General features: G+C 37.4%; 1 protein-coding gene across 1 annotated transcript; it reads right to left on the bottom strand.

Annotated features, from left to right (window-relative positions):
• Nucleotides 1-2,235: 2,235 nt before the first annotated feature.
• On the bottom strand, nt 2,236-22,931 carry SOCS4 (suppressor of cytokine signaling 4). The gene is made up of 2 exons (XM_059373250.1): nt 22,654-22,931; nt 2,236-8,495 (listed from the first exon to the last, which is right to left on the bottom strand). Exon 2 carries the CDS (start codon nt 8,401-8,403, stop codon nt 7,078-7,080), a length of 1,326 nt encoding a protein of 441 aa, XP_059229233.1. The 5' UTR covers nt 8,404-8,495; nt 22,654-22,931; the 3' UTR covers nt 2,236-7,077.
• Nucleotides 22,932-22,960: the final 29 nt, after the last annotated feature.

Below are 22,960 nucleotides of genomic sequence, written 5' to 3'. Positions count from 1 at the left end.
TACTGACTGAAAGTTGTCTACGCAGCCTTTCCCTGATCAGCGCCTCTTCCCTCCACATGTCCATCTTTGAGTAAACCTTTACGTACTCCAGGTCGGGTCTGAAGGATGATTGACACATTCCCCCAGCGCCAAGGAATCTGCTAGCGAGTTATATAGATGACATAATTACATAGCGTGAAAATATATGTACATATAATATGTACGTACACATAAAAACACATTAGAAGTATGCAGAATCATTAAAACATTTAGCTTCTTTGTGTAGCCCGTTAGTGGGTCATTGGGCAGGGGCATCTTACTAGAAATTTTCCTGGGGCGCCTGGGTGGCTGAGTCATCAAGCGTCTGACTTGTGCTGGGGTCATGATCTCAGGGTCCTAATCTCTAGCCCCTCACCATCAGTGTGAAAGACTTACCTGCCCTCAGGAGGCAGCAAATCCACAGTGCCTCGTGGAGGTATAAGGAAGCCTGAGTCACCAGAAGTCAGTAAAATTATATGTAAAATTTTGGCATTTCTCTTCATTAGGTATTAATTCTGATGTTATTTTTTAAAAAATATTTTGAGACCGAGAGAACACAAGCTGAGGGACCCGCAGAGGGAGAAGCAGGCTCCCGCTGAGCAGAGACCCAGTCACGGAGCTCCATTCAGGACACTGGCATGACCTCAGCGGAAGCGCCCCTTAGTTCTGAATTTGGAACGTTGTACTGAGGGCGCCTGGGTGGCTCAGTGAGGATAAGCCTCTGCCTTGGGCTCAGGTCATGATCTCAGGGTCCTCATTGGGCTTTCTGCTCGGCAGGGAGTCTGCTTCACCTCCTCTCTATCTCTCTGCCTACTTGTGATCTCTGTCAAATAAACAAATTAAAAAAAAAAAAATCTTAGGGGCGCCTGATTGGCTCAGTGGGTTGAAGCCTCTGCCTTCAGCTCAGGCCATGATCCCAGGAGTCTGGAATTGAGTCCCGCATCGGGCTCTCTGCTCAGCAGGGAGCCTGCTTCCTCCTCTCTCTCTCTCTGCCTGCCTCTCTGCCTGCTTGTGATCTGTCGGGTAAATGAATAAAATCTTAAAAAAAAAAACAAACAAAAAAACCCTTAAGAACGTTGTACTGAAATACTGCCTTTCATTGCTGAGATTTTTGGTCAAAAAATTTTTGTGCCCAAATTGAGTGCCTCACCCACCTCACTCTGGTCCTGGTCACTCTCAGTGACTGACAACCTCGTTTTCCCACCTCTCAGCCAATAACAACATACTGAGTGTTAAAGAGCTAGGCCATTCCTGTTCTGTTCCATGTGGGCTCTCTCAGTCAACCTTTTCTTTAATACTAAATCTCCATCTACTTCACAATTGCAGTGCAGTCTGAAGCCCACCATCATTTGTCTTTGCATTTCTTTCATGTTTGTCAGACTTGCAAAGTGATAGGAAGGCATCCACACCTTCTTCCTTCATAGGTGTTTCCCCAGGAAATCTCTTGCACATTTACTCACATCTTGGCATCTGCTTCTAGAAGACTCAAACTGACACACTAAAGACAGAAAGTATTTTAAATTAGAAAGTGTGTAATATAGATTTAAACCTTTTTTCAGATTTGAGAACGTGCACTCACATGAAAGCAAAGCGGGGAGGACATGGGCAGGAGAGGGAAAGACTTCCAAACACATTCTGCCTTTGGTGGGGCTCTTAGGACCCTGAGATCATGACCTGAGCTGAAACCAAGAGTCTGATGCTTAACTGAGCCACCCAGGCGCCCCCAATTTTTTTTTTTAAGATTTTATTTATTTGACACAGAGAGATCACAAGTAGGCAGAGAGGCAGGCAGAGAGAGAGGGAGAGGAAAGCGGACTCCCCATTGAGCAGAGACACCGATGCGGGACTCGATCCCAGGACCCTAAGACTATGACCCGATCCGAAGGCAGAGGCTTAACCCACTGAGCCACTCAGGTGCCCCCAGTGTTTTGTTTCTAAGTTGAATGTGCAAAGCCAGGATATACAATGTCTTTTGTTTTTAGAGAGAGCGTTTGCAGAAGAGGAAGAGATAGAATCTTAAGCACGCTCCATGCCCATCATGGAGTCCAAGGTGGGGCTTGATCTCACAATCCTGAGATCATGACATGAACTAAAATCAAGGGTCAGATGCTTAACAAAATGAGCCACCCAGGCACCCCAGAATACACAATGCTTTAAAAACAAAATACAAAGCCTTTGGATTTTATATATTAAGTTTTAATTAAGAAGAAGTGAAAATTTATTCAGATCAATTTATTTGAACTCACATCCAAGAAGAACATTCAACTTCAGGATTAGAAATAAAAATGGGAACAGTTTACTTCTTTTTTGGTAAGGGGAGGATCATACAAGTCCAGCTGACAAGAGTACTAACAGCTTTGTGAAGTTACTAGTTAAATTCCATCTATATTCAAGTATATATCAAGTTCTTACTTGGTTTATACAGAATTGATTCAATCCTAGCAAAGTCAGGGTAATTTAAGTAAACCTCTGAGTTTTACTCTCAAGTCTGAAAGCTTAGATTTGATTATAACCACAGCAAAAGTGATTATCTTCACTTCCTGCAAATGTAATCAACTTTTAAAATAACAGGCAAACATCAATTTTACATAAACCTTATTAAGGGTAGGAGAAAACTGCAATTGTTCATTCAATTCGAGTCTAAACCACAAATCCAAATTGTACTTTATCTCTATTGTCAAATCAAGCCAAGAAAGCCTATTACAGACTGTAAGAAGTGAATGTGAACTTGCAGGATCCACTAAGGGGATACTCTGAAAATCTATCATCACGTTACTTTCAAGAAATTACAGAAATTATTTTCAAGTATGCTCCAAGGGTCACCTCTTAAATGAAGGAATAACCTTCAGGAAGTCAGGTGACAAGTATTATTTATCTACATTTTATACGCTAAGAGATGAAGATATTTAGGATTGAGTAATCTATTCAGAATTAAACAAAAAATAGACTCCACTTTTATTTGAAAAAGGATTAATGTACCCCAAATCCCTTTCCATTGGGTCATATCCATTAGTCTACACTTCTTAGAAGCCAATCCATTTAAAAAGTCACCTCCACTGTGTCAAATATCTTAATACACTAGAATGGCATAGGCAGACTCTTGTAGCATTGTTCATTTCTACTAGGACATTAAAAAAAGAAAAAAAAACGTTGTGCTTTCTGTTCATTCTTTAGAAATAAAAATAATTGTAAAACTGATTACAGTTAAAACCAAAATTGTAAAGATTTTTTTTTTCCAAAATAGAAATAATAGTCTGCTTGATTTAAAATCTTTCATTCATTTGGGTATTATTTAACACATAGGAGTTTTTTGTTTGTTTGTTTGTTTTTTTACATTTAAACATTGTTCTCCCTGTGTTGTCTCCAGAAATAGTTAAGTCTACTTTCCTGTGAAATTTACTCCACCAATCAATATATAACCTATTTGACTCATTAGAAATAAAAGTGACAAAAAAGTTTTAAAATAAAAACTAAGTATATTTGTAAGAGATAGGTTTCAAGGTTTTTGTTTCAAAGGAAAAAACTGCTCTATTATGTGGGTCTATAAAATGATCCAAACTTCAGAGAGACAGGAAGTTGATAATTTGATTTGTCTTCTTAATGGCTTTGGCTCATGAATAAATGATAATGGTTTGTGTTTTTCTTATAAAAAGAAATGGAATTTGTATGAGTCCTATTGGCCACATTTACTCTACTTTTTAAAGGATTTCTAATTACTTAGACATTCTTTCTATTATTTATAATAAGTCACAACTTTAACTGAAAGCCATTCTTTGACCATTAGCTGAAATTCAGGAAAGAACACAGTTCTGTTCACCAAATCAATAAATCTAACCACAGGCTGACTAAAAGCTTCCTTTAATCTTCTTCCTTTAAATTAAACCATTCTCCCTATGAATTATTTAAGTGAATGGCATAGCTATAGAAAGATCACATAGGATTTTTCATACAAAAATGCTCCAGGATCCCAAAAAAATCCATTCAGAATATTTTAGGAATTAGAATATGAATCAAGATGCTATAGCTTAAAAAAAAAAAATGCATGGTGGTGGTGGTGGTGGGATTGTCCTGAAAAGCTTGAGAAATAGAAAAGTCAAGTTTATTTCCTGATTAGTGCAGGATGATTCCCAAAGCGCAGTTAAGTGTCTGGTCCAGACCAGCTATTAGCAGTTAAGTAGTTCCCTTTCACTATCAAGGCTCTTCCCTGAGGTGATGCCTAAATTCTTAATTTTAATATTTTATCTTGTTTCTTTTAGCTCCATCTTCTCTCACCAATAAGCTCTAGACATTTCCACCATGCTGATGCTTTCTCAACTCTGGAATTTATACTTTTCAAATGCCCACAAACCTAGAGTTACAAAATTTATATTTAGATATATTTGTATCTTTCCTTAAGTTCCTTTCATGACTTAGTCACTTTTGTTTTATATATTCCAATAATTACATATTTTACATTTTAAAAATAGGTTTGTGAATACTGGATGCTCTTCCAAATTTATCCCCACAAAGAGAAAGGTATTAACCTTTCTGAATTCCAATTCTTTAATGTTTTAAAAAATTAATTACTCTTTCCTTTTTCCTTCGTGGTTAACAATTCCCTTCTCAAGTCTTTATACTTGTACTTTCCATATTTCTTTTCACTCTAGCAAATACCAAAGGAAAAATACAAACCATTTCAGAGTAAATGAGTCTCTTCCCTGCTCTCATTTATTAGATCATTTACTTCAAGGATATATATATGGCAGTATTTTGAAAATGTTAACAGTTATTAATACCTTTAAGTTGAAAAAATAAGAAAGCCAAAGAAAATATATCACAAGCAACCAGTTTGAATATATGAAAAGCTACTCATATCTTGATTTTCATATAAACATTAATTTTTACCATTATAAAAGACAACATAATTATATTTCACTTTTTCTTTATAAAATTACTCTATAACAGAATATTTGTTAGCTAGTCATCCCTAAGGTTTTTCTGTACTGATAAAAAGTTACTTTTAAAAGAAAAATATTTAAAACAATAATTGTTTCACAGAAACAGAAAGTCTCATTATCAAATTCTGATAAAAAACTATAATCATGGGTAGAGTCTTACTACACTATTAGTGTTCTTTCACCAAAAATGGATATTTAGGAAGCAGTTTATTGGTAAATAAGACAAGCTTCTCAGTGATCTACAAAAAGTGTCACAATAAAGATGAGGTAGTATGAGACTTTTCTACTTTTGAAAAAGGGAAGTATCATCTTTAGAAGAGATATTTATCCCGATATCGGTGTTAATGATATCCTGAGCCTCATTACTCCACAGACAGGTGCCATAATTAGTAGTTACCCTACCTGGAATAAGACAATCTTGAGATCACTGAGAAAAAAAAAATGCTAGAAAATGGTAAGATATTTTCTTGGTTTAATTTTGTTGTAACTGCTTAAAATGTATTTTAAAGCTATTACTGAAAAATGCCATCTTTATGTTTACAACAGAACTGCAGGAAAGGGAAATGCTACTTCAACATAAAAGCAATGATACTTAAGAAACATCTGTTCTAATTGGAAACTTGAGTCAAATTTCTTCCAATCCAGGTAGAAGCAGCTTCCTACCGGACCTAAATTAGCATCAAGAAATCAATTACTAGGAAAAACAGAAAGAAAGAAAGAAAGAAATCAATTACTAAGATATTAAAAATGCCAATTTGTACAAAGGGCTAGACAGCTCACCAGAAGAAAAAACTGTCTAAGAAATTTATTTGCACTGACTCTTTAAAAAAGTGGAGTTAGATAAGGTATCACTCCATTTACCTTTATCATACTGGGATGACATTTCTAAAAATGCTTCTGTACTGGGATAGCAAATTTAAAATACTACTTCTAGTGCCTAGTGCTATTCAGTATGGTGTAAGCCATGTAGCTCGCAAAACGTTTTTCCTTTTTTGAAGCCACAGTAAAGACATGTTAATTCTGAAGACAGGAATAATTATTTGAAACTTGAAAATCAAAACCAATATTAAGTTTCAAAAAACTGAGCTCCATGTTTTACTTCTTGAATCCTTAGTGAAGCTCACTTTAAAATAATGAAGACTACTTAGGTCCTCTTTGGTTACTGATGGAAATTTCTGGCTGTTTATAAAACCGTGGCATCTCTCCAAAATAACAGGCTCAGAATTTCTATGAAAAGGGTAATCAGAAGAAATGCTTCATAAGTAAATACAGAAAAACCCCATAGTTGCTTTAATATGTTAGTAACTACTATACTAATAGTGTTATTATTTTTAAAGCTTCCAGCGAGAAAGGAACAATATTTGTTCTGAAGATAGCAACTCATCTAGGTTGAGTAAAAGACCTATTCAAAAATAAATGACCATGCTACAGTGTAGAAAATAAATTCACTTCCAAAAAGTCACGTTCTCATTTGATTCTTCCTAATCAGATTAATCAAATTTAGTAATACTGCTTTATAGTTAGTATTTAAAATGAAAACACTTCAAGTTTAATTTCAAACCATTTTGTTACCTTTAACATCCCTATTATTTATTATTAAGGTACAAGACTCAATTACATTGATATGGATTGTGAATTACAACACACTCAGGTTAACTGAAGAATTTTAAAACAACTCGGGAAAGGGGGATGAGGAAACTGTATTTTATGTATAGGGATGCCAATGGCATAGGTTAACAAGGGAACATGTAGGAAAGGACATAAGCTTATTTTTAAAGGAAAGTATGAAATATAGATTACTTAATTGTATTTGCAATGCCTACCAAATTTCAAATATCCCTGGACCTTAAGCAAATTACAATTAAGAAAAAAAATTAAGTATACAATCTATCTGTAAAACCAAAAACCAAACACCTGGTAAAAAATATTCATTAACCCCTAGTGTGTAACTTTAAACAATTAGTTTTTCTTAAGAAAAATAAACTGATCTGGAAGTAAAATTTAGGGCAGAGATTTATTTTAGATTTGAACTGCCCTTGTAGAAAAATTCAAAGTGACATAAGAAAAATAAAATATTAAATGAAAATATGTATATAATCATTCCCATATTCCTACACATTCCCTAGCATTGTTCTGGTGCATCAATCCTGAGTACTCTAACTTTTGATTTATAGTGATATTCCTTCAGATATAATTTCATAGAAGAAGGAATTGGAAGGGCATCAATGCCATCATAAGTTGTACAGTTACAAATAACTGTTCTGCATATATGCTGCAAGGAAAAGGGGAAGGTCCGAATTAAAGGAGTGGATAAAAGTGGTTCAAAGAACATACAGGCACTTGGGTCCTTATAATGTTCTAGGAGCCCAGTAATGTCAGGAGAATGGAAGACACAAGGATCATGTGCATCAAAGCTAAAGTTGTGATTCCATTGTTCAATTCTAGCATGAAGAGAACGACTATAGCGTCTAAAACTGACTGAGAATAAATAGTCTTCCTGTGCTGAGTCTCGAAGTAAAAAGGTACCCTCTGGTTTTCCCTCTAGTAGAGCTTCAGCTGCATATTTATCCATAACTCCCCAGTAACATGGATTGTTATTGATCTGCAGGAGGTCTGGTACAAGACAGTGGACATAATCAATCTGGGTATGGTACTTAGGAGGTGTTTCCAACTGCAGGATTTCTTCATCCATTTCCCATTTGGGTTTGTTTCTTTTCCTGGAACTTGTGCAAAGTGTAATAATTTCATCATCCGAATCCATATCACTATCTTCTATACTGTTATTTGAAAGCAGGTTCATCACAGAGCCAGTCATGGGACCACCTCTACATGAAGAAGCACTGTTGGTGGTTATGACACAGGGCTGAACATTGGTTTGTGAGAAGCAGTTTACCTCTTCTTCCACATTTCTTCTTTGTTTTAGCTGACCATCCCTCAGTTCACTCTGAGACGAGTCTGTGCTTACCCATTCACTGGATTTGGAATTTATAGGAGCAGTGTGTCGTTTAATAAAGTGCCACCTAAAGGCTAAATCTGATCGAGGTGGGAAAGGACACTTATCTAACATGAGTTCACTGATATGAATTTTCCTTTTAGATGGAAGCCCCGAAGAGTGCCGACCACTACAATTCTTTATTGGAAAACACTGCCCCACGGCATCTTGCAGTTTCTGTTTAAGAGAGCGGCCTAAAAATCTATGCCCACAGGAATGATCTAAATCCAACTCGATAGATGAACAGCTGTGCTTCCTTTCTTGGCTCCTTAAAGGAACTTCAGTTTTCTCTACAGCATTCACTGTTTCAGCATCTGAACAACTTTCATTCTTTTTTGACCAAGATAGTTTCTTTCCACTCCACACATAACCGTCCTTTCTGTCAGCACTTCTACTTCGACTAGTTTTGGGCCTCACATCTACATTTTTGCTAATACTTTCACTATTTTCTGCCATTTTAACAAATTATCCACAAATTCCAGTGTTATAAATACTGCTTTTTCAGTTTTTCCAGCAGGAAGTTTCTTCTGGGCACTCTCTGGATATATCTAAAGGAAAACAAAACAAAACAGCAGTCATTTGTCATTCACTTCTTTTTTCTTAAATTTTTTTTGAGAGAGAGACCACAGGAACAGGGGAGAGGGAGAGAGAGAATCCCAGGCAGGCTCCATGCTCATGATAAGCAAGTGGGCAGGGGTGGGGTAGGGGTGAGGGGCAGAGACGGGGGAGAGAATCTCAAGCAGACTCCACATTGAGCACTGAGCCCAACATAGGGCTTGATTTCCTGACCATGAGATCATGACCTGAGCTGAAACCAAGAATCAGACAAAGTTTAACCAACTGAGCCATCCAGGCATCCAATTGTCATTTACTTCACACACAGTAGTTTCTATTTTAAGCCCTAATCAGACATAAGATGAAAAAGCATAACTAGTACATGAACAAGATAAGAATACTGAATATGTTGGAAGACAGTTCCAAGATATTTTGTTTTCACTTAAATGATCTGCTCTTCTATATACTATAATTTCATAGTGCCCAGGAGTCAAGAATATACGTTCTTTTCCTACAGTTAATTTTCAATGTAGGTTGGAAAAAGTGAGGCCGCCTCTTAGTCCAACTGTATGCTCAAAATATGAACAATTGCTAGTCTTGAGGTATACCTTATGTCAATCTCTCCTCCCCTTATTTTTATTTCACAGCAGACTAGTCAGTGAATTGATTACAAGAGGTAGAAATACATGAGTTGGTGTTTGAGAACCACTACCCTGTAGTTCCCTCAACCCTCAACCTCCCTCTCCTTGCTTTGTTTCCTATTGATTGAAAATATAAACTTTAAGTTCTAAAAGCTGTTGAGAATTAATAATCATCACTGAACAACAGGAACGTCATGCAAGCATTCCCAATGCAGTTTTGTCAACTCATTTCAGTAAATGGTCAATTTCACTATCAGTCTGGGCAGTTTTTAGAAAATAAGGAATAGGATAAAAAAATAAAAAATCTGTTACTTTACACATATACCCTTGTATTTTTCTTGGTAATCTTGAGAAACAAGCAGTTAAATTTCTATAGAGCAATGACTGTCTTATAAAATTGGCTACAGGGGCACCTGAGTGGCTCAGTGGGTTAAAGCCTCTGCCTTCAGCTCAGGTCATGGTCCTGGGGTCCTGGGATTGAGCCCCACATTGGGCTCTCTGCTCAGCAGGGAGCCTGCTCCCCCCCCCCCCCCACCTGCCTCTCTGCCTACTTGTGATCTCTGTTAAGTAAATAAATAAAATCTTTAAAAAAAATAAAATAAAATTGGCTAGATACATTAGAATTAAACAATGTGAAGCACTGAGTTTTATTAAGACTAATAGTAATGATTGGTTATATAGGGGATTAGCGCGAAGGCCCGCGGCGGGTGTTGACGCGATGTGATTTCTGCCCAGTGCTCTGAATGTCAAAGTGAAGAAATTCAATGAAGCGCGGGTAAACGGCGGGAGTAACTATGACTCTCTTAAGGTAGCCAAATGCCTCGTCATCTAATTAGTGACGCGCATGAATGGATGAACGAGATTCCCACTGTCCCTACCTACTATCCAGCAAAACCACAGCCAAGGGAACGGGCTTGGCGGAATCAGCGGGGAAAGTAGAGGGGATTAGCTTAACTATTCTTAGGTGGAATATTAAGCCCAGAATTGAGATTCTGTAATCCTAAATAAGGATTTTATAATCTCAAATATTATGCAAATTAAATTTGAATTTGGAGACTTTACAATTAAGTTTCTGATTATGTCAGAGGAACATCAGAATCCCACCAGTCACGTAAATGTTTAGAGCCACCTGAATGCATTTTCAAAGCAATAGGATTTTTCAAGCAAGCATCTGTAGTAGCAAATAAGACTGGCACGTACTTAAAAGTGTGAACTAATGAATCAGACTTGCCAAATAAAATACTCCATTTCTGAACGCTGAATAGCACCTGGTGATTATACAGACTATTTTGTTTAGTGAGCTCACTAGTGAATACTCATTTAAAATCCATAGGGAAAGTATTTCTAAATCTAATTTTGGGGGATACATCATCATTTATTATACCAAAATTATATTCAACATTATGCTTTAGCTGTTTGTTGACTAAGTTCCACTGAACAAAAATAAACAAGAAGGCAACAAAGTAAGCTGAAGAATATGAAGAGTCATTGATTAGAAGAGACATCTGTTATTAAGAGCTTATACTTAAACATATTTTTCAAGATAAAAAAGTAATAAAGGAGCCCTAAGCAGACCTTTTTCATTAATACTACGTAGTTTCTACTTTTTTTATTCAGTTCTGAAAAATATGTAAGATCTGAAATGCCTGGTGATCTACTAAAAAAATACCCAAAGAGCAGTTTATTAAACTCTATAAGCAACTTTACTCCACTGAATATAAACTCCCTCAACTTGCCTATTAACTCTACCTTGTACCATTTCTTCTTTCACTTCTATTATCAAAGATAAGCTCCCTATCTCTGATCTTGATGGCATTCCCATCTTTACCAGGGCCTGCTTCAGTTTTTCTCTCTCAAGTTCTCTCTGCTGTCAGTAACAACCAAGTCTCCTATAAAATTGTTTAGTGATTCTAATGCTTCTTTTAGCTACTACACCTGCTGCTTTCCATTACTAAATTTGTTAGTGAATATTGTAACTTCATTTCCCCTCAAAATGAGAACAGCTTTTTGTTTTCTGATTGTAAAATAAGTAATTGTTTGGTTTGAAATGGCCAAGTGAAAATCTTTTTGCTCTATCCTCTCAGAAGTCAACCTAAAACAAGGAAAAAATGAGAAAACACAAATCTTATCTTTGACAAGACTAGCAGATATCTACAACTTGAATCACAAAATATGAGGACAGAATATGAATGGAGGAGCAGTAAATAACTCAGCAGCTGAGAGCTGGGTAACACTAGGCACAGAGATGACAGGGATGAGAAGCAAACCAACAGAGTAAGCAAAGTCCAGGACTCTGAGGCACCAGCGGATACAGAAGTGGGTGGAGAACAGGGTGGAAAATATGCATAAGTACAACTGGATCTCTCCATTTTTTACTCCTACACTTAGAGGAGATGGGATATTTATCATTTGGGGAAACGGAACTAGTGAGGCCCAGAACTCTGGATATCAGACATAGAGGGCAGAGGGGAGGTTTGGAACAAAAATCAGAATGAAAGCTCCTACTTCCTTTTTCCATCCAACACCCAAAACTCCAGCAGCCAGACTTATACCTCCTAATAGGGGAACTAAAAGATACTTTGCAGAAGAAACAGAATGGCCAAAGAGAAAAGACCTCTAGATGCTGACAGCTGGGACTCCACCAATAAAAAGCTCGGGGGGAGGTACCTGGGTACCTCTGTTGGTTGAGTGATCCAAGAGTGGACTCTTGACTGTGGCTCAGGTCATGAGCTCAGGATTGTAAGATCAAGTCCCTTGCCAGGCTCCGTGCTCAGTGGGGAGTCTGCTCCAGATTCTCTCTCTCCCTCTTCCTATGCCCCTCCCCTGACGTATACTCTCTCTCTCTCTCTCAAAATAAATAAACGAATCAAAAAGAACAAAATAAAACAAATAAAACTGGAAGACCCACCCAAGCATGCAGAGAAGCTTGCCAGTCCACAAGCCCCACCTACTCACACACACAGCTGTCGGGCAGCATTGTTGTGCTTCATTCACTCCACGATATGAATGAATAGTCACAGGTCATCAGATTTTTGAGGAAAGCCTCTAACATGAACAATAACAGTTTTAGAGGCTAAAACTAAAAGCTTAGAGAAAACAATAACCACAAAAAGAGCAGAAAATAAAATTAATTTCTTCCAAGTTAAGAGAAGATATCACACCTACGAATAAGTAAGAGGCGTCTGGGACAATTGGAGAACAAGAAAGTTTTGTAAATTAAAAATATGATTACAGAGATAAAATATTCAATAGGAAAGTTGGGAGAATAAATTGAGGAAGTAACATGAAATAGGAAAAAAATGGTTTATTAGACACAAAAGGTAAGAAAACTTAGAGGACCAATATAGACATTTCACAGAAAATAACAAAATGAAGAAGGGAAACTATGTTAGAAAATTTCTCAGAACCAAAGGATATGTGCATCCATACTGATAGAGTTCACTGAGTACCCAGCACAATGGGGGGGAATGCACACTGAGCTACATTATTCTAAAATTTTAGAACCCTAGCGATAAAGTGGAGACACTAAAGAGGGCAGATGTCATGTTAAGTGTTCTTACCACAGTTAAATAAAGAAATAAATAAGTCCACACCCCAAAATTGATAAAAATTAAAAAACAGTCTTCCTGGGGCACCTGGGTGGCTCAGTGGGTTAAGCCTCTGTCTTTGGCTCAGGTCATGATCTCAGGGTCCTGGGATTGAATCCCCACGTCAGGCTCTCTGTTCAGCAGGGGGCCTGCTTCCCCCTCTCTGTCTGCCTGCCTCTCTGCCTACTTGTGATTGCTCTCTCTCTGTCAAATAAATAAATAAAAACTTTAAAACAAAACAAATCTTCCTGAGGAAAAAAGGTCACAAAGGATTGTAAATAAATGGCATCTGGCTTCTCAACAGTAACACTGGAAGCCAGAGGCTAGTTTTGGAAGATGGAAGCTACTTTCCAACTTTGAAGAGATAACCAGCCAAATTATCCATCAAATATGAGGATAAATTAAAGAAATTTTCAGATATGCAAAGCATTAACAATTTTACCTCATATTGGAAGATACGGTCTTCTAAAATTAGAATGTACACCCACAACAAAAGACATAACACAGGAAATAAAGAGAGGAAATGTGGGGCGCCTGGGTGGCTCAGTGGGTTAAGCCTCTGCCTTCGGCTCAGGTCATGATCTCAGGGTCCTGGGATCGAGTCCCGCATGGGGCTTTCTGCTCAGCAGGGAGCCTGCTTCCTCCTCTCTCTCTCTGCCTGCCTCTCTGCCTACTTGTGATCTCTCTCTGTCAAATAAATAAATAAAATCTTTAAAAAAAAAAAAAAGAGAGGAAATGTGAATTCTTAGGATGATGAAGAAGGAAAGTCTCTAGATAATAGGGTCTCCAGAGCAACTAGTTCACTTAACGACACAGGGCTATAGACTCCAAGGTGGAAGATCTTGAGGAAAAAAAAAAAAGAACAGACTTCTGGAAAATTCAATCGAGAACAATGCCAACAGAAGAAGAATTAGGTAATTATCAATTACACAAAAATTCAAGAGTTATACAAGAAAGTAGAGTTGTAAAACACCTGGCTCAGGACTGCAAATATCATTTACATATTCATCAAAACTGCAATATAAATGCAATTAAGAAAATGGAAAGATGGGATGCCTGGGCGGCTCAGTTGGTTAAGCATCTGCCTTCCGCTCGGGTCATGATCCCAGGGTCCTGGCATTGAGTTCTGCATCACGTTCCTTGCTCAGGGGGGAGCCTGTTTCTCCCTCTGCCTGCTGCTCCCGCTGCTTCCTGCTTGTGTTCATGCACACTCTCTCACTCTGACAAATAAATAAACAAAATCTTAAAAAAAAAAAAAAATAGAAAGGAAGGAGACTTAAAAAAAAAGAAAAGGAGACTAAACGAGTTAAATCCTCATCTATCATAAAAGGAAGTCAAGTGACAATGTCTGATAACTGATGAATCAAGAAAGAAGTATTAGCATACGATTTAGAAATATAAAGGTAAATATCTGAAAAACAGTTAAAAGATTGAAAGTGGATGCCTTTGGATTGGGTAGGACTGTAGCATTTATATTATCTAATATTTCAATTTCATTTTTAACCTGGGTGCATATATCATTTTGATGAACATAAATAACCATAATTCATAGTTATGATTAATTCAAACTAAGCTAATAATTATGAAAAAAACAAAAACAAAAAACCCCAAGCTATCCATAACCCTACCATTCAGCAGAAACCATTTTAACATCTTCAACATCTTTATGCATGGATATGAGAAGAATGCAGTTCCATAGCACAGTAATGGTGGCCACTAGCAGTTATGGTTTGAGTCCAGTTTATTTTATACTAGCCACATGACTTGAAACCTCAGTGTTTTTCATCTATAAAATAGAGATATTGGGGATGCCTGGGTGGCTCAGTTGGTTAAGTGGCTGCCTTTGGCTCAGGTCAGGATCCCACCGTCCTGGGATCGAGTCCTGCATCAGGCTCCTTTCTCAGCCGGAGATTGCTTCTCTCTCTGCTTCTGCACGCCACTCTGCCTGCTTCTGCTCTCTCTCTCTCAGACAAATAAATAAATAAATCTTAAAAAAAAAAAAAAAAAAAAAAGAGATATTGATGTTATTGTATTCAACTGTTGGAGATTAAATGAAATGATGTATATAAAGTACTCAGCTCAGATCCTAAATGTATTAAGTAATCAATAAATGTTCTTATTTTTTTTACAATGACCTCTTATTTTTTTAAAAAGAAACAGATTATACCTATATTATTTTATTAAAGCACATAAGCCAGTTTAATAGAAATTATTCCTGGGGCTCCTGGGTGACATAGTTGTTGGGAATGTCCAACTCTTGTTTTCTGCTCTGGTTGTGATCCCAGCCCCATGTTCAGCTCCACATTCATCATGGTGTCTGCTTGAGATTCTCTCTCCCTCTTCCTGCCCCTCCCACTTGTTCTCTCTCTCTCTCAAATAAGTAAATCTTAAAAAAAAGAAATAGTTTATAATGACAACATGACAGAATACTTTTGTCTCTAGTCCAATTCTAACTTAAAAAGTTTATAAGCAAATAGAATTTTCGGGAGGATAACATGTTTCAGTGAAAAAGGATCAACATGCCAGATATAGCTGGAACTCAAGAGACACGAAGCTAGAGAACATTTTCTCCCAGAGAACTAATTTCCACCCTTATTCTATATAAGCTAACATGCCAACATAACAGATTTACTTTGATAAGGCTTACCAACTTGTACATAATAGTTACTAATAAATTAAGTATTCTCTGGATTTTTGGTTAACTGTTCTTACATGTGCTAATGCTGCAGATGTCTATAAAATAATGTGACATACCATCGCCCTAGATGAATGTTCCATACATTTACTTGTACTTAAAGAGTTAATACACAGAAAATCTTGACTTAGTTTTATATGTATCTGAGAATTATAGCCTTCTATAAATTTTACATAGCTATTTCTTTTGCTAGAAAACTGAGTTCATGCTTCAGAAGTCCCTTGCACTTTTATAAATTATGGCAAAAAATTGATTTGGTAAAACATGACCATATCAATATATGGTCCAAAATGTCATTTAATGTTACAGTCTTCAAAGTAGTAAGAAAATTTAACTTCTACTTATATTTGTATAAACATTAGAAAAATTAAAATTCATTACTGTTGAATATATGCTTGGCAATGTTCCCATCACTCATTGTCAAATTACTTGTTGGATGGTGTCCTGTTCCTGAAGGAAGAGTGGGAGTTCCAAAAAGCTGAGGACCTGATGGCAGCCCTCTCCATTTCTTTGTTTACCTACAGTGAACTGTACCTGCTTCCATGTTGCTAGAATAGATTTGTGGATTATATTACCTTAAATAATATAATCTTCAAAATATTTGTAAACAGACACAATCATAGACATTTTATAACGTATCAGGTTTGCTAGTTATCTTAAGGTAACTAGCAAAGTACCGAAGTTGTTGAAATTGAAGGTGTTCTAAAATTGATGATCTTTACTGGGAATAAGTGGTTCTCAGAAGCTATTTAGCAGATATATTAAAAAAGAAAGGCAAAACAGAACATTTAGCTGGTTATTTCATGGTGTAGGTAACATCTTAATTACTAATAAAGTAACTGCTTAAAAAAGTTTGTGCTACAGAGAGATCTTTTTAGAAAAAAGATATTCAGAATTTCCTTCACTATTATGTGATTTCTTTACAAAAATGATAAAAATCCATTATATGTATAAACTCTCAAATCTTTACATTTAGAAAAATAATTTTCTTTCTTTTCTTTTAAAGATTTTACTTATTTATTTGACAGACAGAGATCACAAGTAGGCAGAGAGGCAGGTAGAGAGAGAAAGAGAGGAAGAGAAGCAGGCCTCCTGCTGAGCAGAGAGCCTGATGCGGGGCTTGATCCCAGGACCCTAGAATCATGACCTGAGCCGAAAGCAGTGGCTTTAACCCACTGAGCCACCCAGGCACCCCAGAAAAATAATTTCTTAATCTCTTCCACAAGTTTCATTAAAACTTAACTTTTTTTTTTTTAAAGCGAGTGCATGCAAGGGGTGGGGAACAGAGCAGAGGGAGAGAATCTTAAGCAGGCTCCATGCTGTGTGGAGTCTGACATGGGGCTCAATCCTATGACCCTGAGATCATGCTTGGAGATGAAATCCAGTCAGACACTTACTAAGCTTAACCGACTTTTTGCCACCCGGGGGGGCAAACCTTAAAATTCTTTTTTTTTTTCTTTTTCTTTTTTTCCAAACCTTAAAATTCTTTTATTAAAAAAAGATTTTATTTATTTATTTTTTTAAGATTTTACTTATTTATTTGACAGACAGAGATCACAAATAGTTAGAGAGAGAGAGGAGGAAGTAGGTTCCCTGCTAAGCAGAGAGCCTGATGCAGGGCTCGATCCCAGGACCCTGGGATCATGACCTGAGCCGAAGGCAGAGACTTTAACCCACTGAGCCACCCAGGCACCCCCAAACCTTAAAATTCTTAAAAATAAGTTCAACCACCGTGTTCTCCAAAAAAATAACAATTTTTAATGAGAACATTATTTTTACTGTTCTATTTTTAAAGACTAAAGATGAGTATTAGAAAAGTGTTTTGGTGTCTTGCCTATAGAAATAAAATCTAAGTGTAAAAAAAAAGTGTTGGGTTCTGAATCTGAATGAATCCTTTCAAATAGCCTATCACTAGTTCTTGGAATTTTACAAATTTCGAATAAATGAGGCAGAAGAGATCAAAGTGATAAGAAAATGGCTTTATGGGGCACCTGGGTGGCTCAGTGGGTTAACCTTCTGCCTTTGGCTCAGGTCATAATCTCAGGGTCCTGGGATCGAGCCCCACCGATGCGGGGGGCTACTCTCTGCCTACTTGTGACCTCTCTCTCTCTCTCTGTGAAATAAATAAATCTTTAAAAAAAATAAGAAAGTGCCTTTACTACCATTTTTTATGTAGTATAGAAATCAAAGATGATACTTTAAAGGGTGCTGACAAATCCACACAAATCCTTTTGGAGCAAATTTTAGAAGAAATATTAACTTGGGCTAATATTTAAATGATTGTATGTTCCCTGAGCATGCCAGAGAGAAATGGCCAGGAACCTGTCACTGAACAAGAGAGAACAGAAAACTAAGAGCTGGCAGTACCTGGACTTTTAAAAGTGGAAGGACCTTAAAAGAATCCTGAAAACCAAAATATTTAAGATACATGATTCTAACTCTTTAGGGAATAAACTGGATTAAACAGATGTATTTTTTTCTTTCCAATTTATAATTTTTTAATAATAAAAACAATATATGCTCAGTATAAATTTATGGAACATCCAGAAAAGTTTAAAAGTTTTAAAAAAACCTATAATTCAATTACCTAAAGGTAGTAAATTTAGACATTTTGTTCTAGTTTCTTGCAGTTTATTTTCCTGTAAGAGTAATTTAGTCTAAAGAGAAAATTTTAGGGATGCCTGGGCGGCTCAGTGGGTTAAGCCTCTGCTTTCGGCTCAGGTCATGATCTCAGGGTCCTGGGATCAAGCCCCGCATTGAGCCCCACATTGGGTTATCTGCTCAGTGGGGAGCCTGCCCCCCCCCCGCCCCGCCTGCCTCTCTGTCTACTTGTGATATCTCTCTTTGTGTCAAATAAATAAATAAAATCTTAAAAAAATAAAGAGAAAATTTTAATGTTTTAAACATCTATAAAAAATCAACAATCTAGTTTTTCACTATATTATATTTAAAAATGATAATGGGCAGATGAAATAGCATGAAGGGCTAAATCATCAAATACAGGCTAAAATCCAGACTTTGTCACATACTAGTTATATCATCTGATTTTAAAATCTCATTTAGCTTCAATTTTCACACTGCAAAATCTGGATAATGCAAGCTGCCTTATGTTTTTACCACCAGTATTTAAGATGTATGAAAATAGCATACATTGAGATTAATGAAAATGCATATCAGTTAGCTTCCAGGAGTACTCAGAACTTCTAATGTAAAATTAATTTCTAAAAATGAGAGGTGGGCAAGTGGCAAAATTAAAAAAAAAAAAAAAGGAACAAAAGACAACAAAGTCCACATATAAGGCTTGAAAATCTGAGGCTGAGGGGGCTTCAGCATTTCTTTCTTTTTTTTAAGATTTTATTTATTTATTTGACAGAGAGAGAAAGAGAGTTCACAAGTAGGCAGAGAAGCAGGCAGAGAGAGGTGGATGAGCAGAAAGCCCAATATGAGGCTCAATCCCAGGACCCTGGGATCATGACCTGAGCTGAAAGGCAGGGGCTTTAACCCACTGAGCCACCCAGGCACCCTAAACCTTTAATTATTATTATTATTTTTTAAGATTTTACTTATTTATTTGACAGAGAGAGATCACAAGTAGGCAGAGAGAGAGAGAGAGAGGATGAAGCAGGCTCCCTGCTGAGCAGAAAGCCCGATACGGGACTCGATCCCAGGACCCTGAGATCATGATCTGAGCCGAAGGCAGAGGCTTTAACCCACTGAGCCACCCAGGCACCCCTAAACCTTTAATTATTAAAAGATGTAGCTTCTTGCAGCACCTGGGTGGCTCAGTGGGTTAAGCTTCTGCCTTTGCCTCCAGTCATAATCTCATGGTCCTCTCAGGCTCTCTGCTCAGCAGGGAGCATCCTGGCCCCCATCCCCTCACCCCACCCCTGCTCCACCACCCACAGCCTCTCTGCCTACTTGTGATCCCTATCTGTCAAATGAATAAATAAAACCTTTTAAAAAAAATACAGCTTCTAGCAAGCAAATTTAGTAAATACATAGATTTCAACAGAAAGAGTAGGCAAAGTTTCTTCTGATTATAAATTATTCTTTCCATTGTTTCATAATAATTACATTTCCTAAAAAAATTACATATCCTTATATTTAAGCTTGGGTGATAAGTTTTACCAATATAAGTTTTAATAAACTAGTATAAGGTGACTCCAGACTTAAAATGCTTTTGTGTCCTAATGTGTTTTACTAAATTCTAAGTTTTATGGCAACACTTATGATATGGAGGAGCAGTATGGTAGACTACCTTGAATCTGAAGGTAAAAGATCTGAGTTCCATCTCTCATTTTGACATTTGGTAGGAATGTGACTTTGGACAAACTAATCTCTCTGAGTCGGTTTCTTCATCAATAAAAGTGTGAATATATCTGTCTTGCTATGTAAGGATCCACTATCCAGGTGACAAAGTAATCAAATACTGTTGCTGCCTCTAGCCACAAGAGCTGGATAGCTGGGAAAAGAACTTTTATTGTATTGTCTTTTATAACTTAGTAAGTTTACACATAGTCAAGTATTATTTACTCCAAAAATAAATTAAATAGGCTGGTAAGTTTCAGGACATCTTCAGAGATACACAGATCTTCAGATTTCTAAATTGCCTTTAGAAATTGCCGTTCTCCTCATTTATTTTTGAGAGTGAGAGGGAGAACACACACATGTCAGAGAGATGGGGGTTGAGGGGCAGAGGGAGAGAGAGAATCTTAAGTAGGCTCCATGCCCAGAGCAGAGGCCACTTGGGGCTCAAATTTCATGACCTGAGATGAAACAAGTTAGATGCTTAACTGACTGAGCCACCCAGATGTCCCTCTCTTTAGTTATTTTAACATTCTCTTCCAGCCTTATCTTTCACGTAATTAGTGATTTTTACATCAAGTACATATTTTGTTGAAAATGCATTTTTTAAACTCCTTCCATAACACAACACTGGTATGTTTCTTAGATAAACTGAGTCTCTAAGAGTATATAATGTAGCTAATACTCATCACCATCAGCAGAATTGTAATATATTCATGTTTTCTCATCCTATTGCTCTTGAGAACAATATTTGTGAGTGTAAGGACACTATAAATGGTCACAACAGAGCAAAGCTAACTAATCTTCATAGCAGTTTAATCTGTGATCTTGGTGTCATTTTCAGGGAGTTCATTCAGCTACCCACTCCTATGAGACACCCACTGTTAATGATAAATAAATCCATTTGGAAAATTTTGACAGCCACAACAGATTCTTTTTAAAGGCTACATTATCCTAAATAACCACACTATCTTGCTAACATTTAAGTTACTTGCATTTCATTACCACACTATCTTGTACATGTTGTTTGAATGTCTGTTTCCATCAAGACCATGAACTCACTCACATTAAAATTTATAGGCATTTGACTGAAAGAGAAATGTAATACCAGCAAAAGTAAGAGTTTATCTTTTAATACTTGAAAACTTTTACAGGATAATGATTTAAACAAAAACAGTCTATTTTAAATAAAAGCACTAACTACCCACCCAAGGTACCCTGTTAATAACACTAGACATTAGTAACAATTAGTTTTATACATCCATGAGTATCTTCTATACACTGTAACAATCCATGGAAGCAGATATCTCCATTTTAGAAATAAATCTGACATTCAGAAAAAGTAAAGCATATTCAAGGTCATACAATGAGTAACTGAGTAATTAAAACCTGGGGCTGTTTGACTCTAAGGCCTAAGCTCTTTCCATACATATGAAATCTGTAAAGGAAATTTTTCTTTAACCTATGGATTAAATGGCTTGATTGTTAAGGCAGAGTTAAGGGAGAGAAATATAGATACCATTCATAGTTTAATTATTTTTTAAAAAGCATTTTATTTATTTATTTGAGAGACAGAGAGAGTACATGAGACTGGGGAGGGTCAAAGGGAGAAGAGGACTCCCTGCTGAGCAGGGAGTGAGACATGGGCCTAGGTCCCAGGACTCCAGGATCATGACCGGAGCTGAAGGCAGTCACTTAACCAACTGAGCCACCCAGCCATTCATTCACGTGGCCATGAATGGCCACAAAGCCATTCATAATTTTAAAGTCACATAGTGTTATAGATGTCATAGTTAGGGCATTTTATACCTAGAATTCCTGTTCCAATTTACAGATTTTTTTTATGCTGAGCTCTGAATAGTACGGCCTTGAAATCTCATCAAGATATATTCAATATAGAGACAAATATTATCAGAGTTCCACTTCAATCCCATAGTCTATCCAGTGATATTTACTTGGATAAAAAAAATTACATATCAGTCTATCTAAAAATTAATGAATGATCTCCAAATAAAATTAAGTCACTCAAAAAGAATCATCTCAGGTATCTTGTGCCGTTGCGGGAAATCCACAATAGTTTGGCTATTTTTCCACAAATTCCAAGTTCACTTTCAGCCAACCATTTTTCCTCTTCATTAACATACCAAACTTGAGTATCTAGGAAGCCTATGTGGAACCCTAGTGCTCCAAACAACCTTCACAGAATGCCAAGACAGGAAGAACAATAGCACCGTTTGTGTTAACTGTGCAACTTTTCACAATGGAACTAGGTTGAAAAACAATGGGGAAATGTCTACACCAGAAAAACGTCTCCCTTAGTTCATAAATTAGTGTCTGATGCAGACTAGAAGGTGGGTACCACAAAAATATGTAACTGTGAGGGTATTCATCACACCCATCTACCAACATGGGAGAACACAGGGACACAATCAAAGCATGAACTTAATAGCCGAGACCTTGGTTCAGATTGTAAGGCGCGAACTAAGTATTCAACAATATTCTTTAGTTCTGGCTCTTCCTTTAGCTCTAAATACGCAGTTCAGAGAATTTTAGGTGGGGGAAGGGGGAAACCCAAGTTACTTTCTTCTTAAGGGATATATGTAGAAGGTCCCCCCCCCCCCCATAAGCATTAATGTGCAGGCCATACCTCTTGGAACTAAGAATTGAGATGAAAATCTTCCCTCCTTTATCGCTATAGAAACGACAAGGTAAGGACACGAAGGATGCCAAGATTAAAGGTTTGGGAAGGTTCTCGGTCTCCTTGAGAGAAGATGCTCAAAGACCTCATTCTCTAACTGGGCCCCAAGGAGGAGCTGGACACGTTCAGCTGCACTCGGATATGGTTTCATGTTAGGAGAGGCTGGAAGGCGACAGCCGACCCCAGTCGGCAAAGCCAGGCAGCAACCACCCTTCCCCCACTCACCTCTCAGACCGCAGCTTAACTGGGGTTGTCCGAGAAACTGCCGCCATCACCACCGCCATCCCTCTTGAGTGCTCGCTAAGGTGGAGAAGGGAGGCCCAGCCACTTCTGCACCTCGTGTAGGTCCGAAAAGGCCGATGCCTTTGTGCAAGCCCCCACCCGTCGGCGCTGAGTTCCTGTCTCACACATTGCGGTCACCGCCTCCACCTACTCCCAAGGCGCTGCCATCACTTCCGTAGCAACCGGCTTTTTCTTTTACCGGCGGCGCGCCGCTGACGCCACCACCCGGCGACTTCGGTCCCGCCCGGCG

Source organism: Mustela nigripes, chromosome 13 (genome assembly GCF_022355385.1).
Source record: "Mustela nigripes isolate SB6536 chromosome 13, MUSNIG.SB6536, whole genome shotgun sequence".
NCBI lineage: Eukaryota > Metazoa > Chordata > Mammalia > Carnivora > Mustelidae > Mustela > Mustela nigripes.
This window is presented reverse-complemented; position numbering and strand designations above follow the sequence as displayed.

Bases quoted from the DNA above. Each gene is read 5' to 3' on its own strand.
- SOCS4 (XM_059373250.1), bottom strand. From the start codon at position 8,403: ATGGCAGAAAATAGTGAAAGTATTAGCAAAAATGTAGATGTGAGGCCC.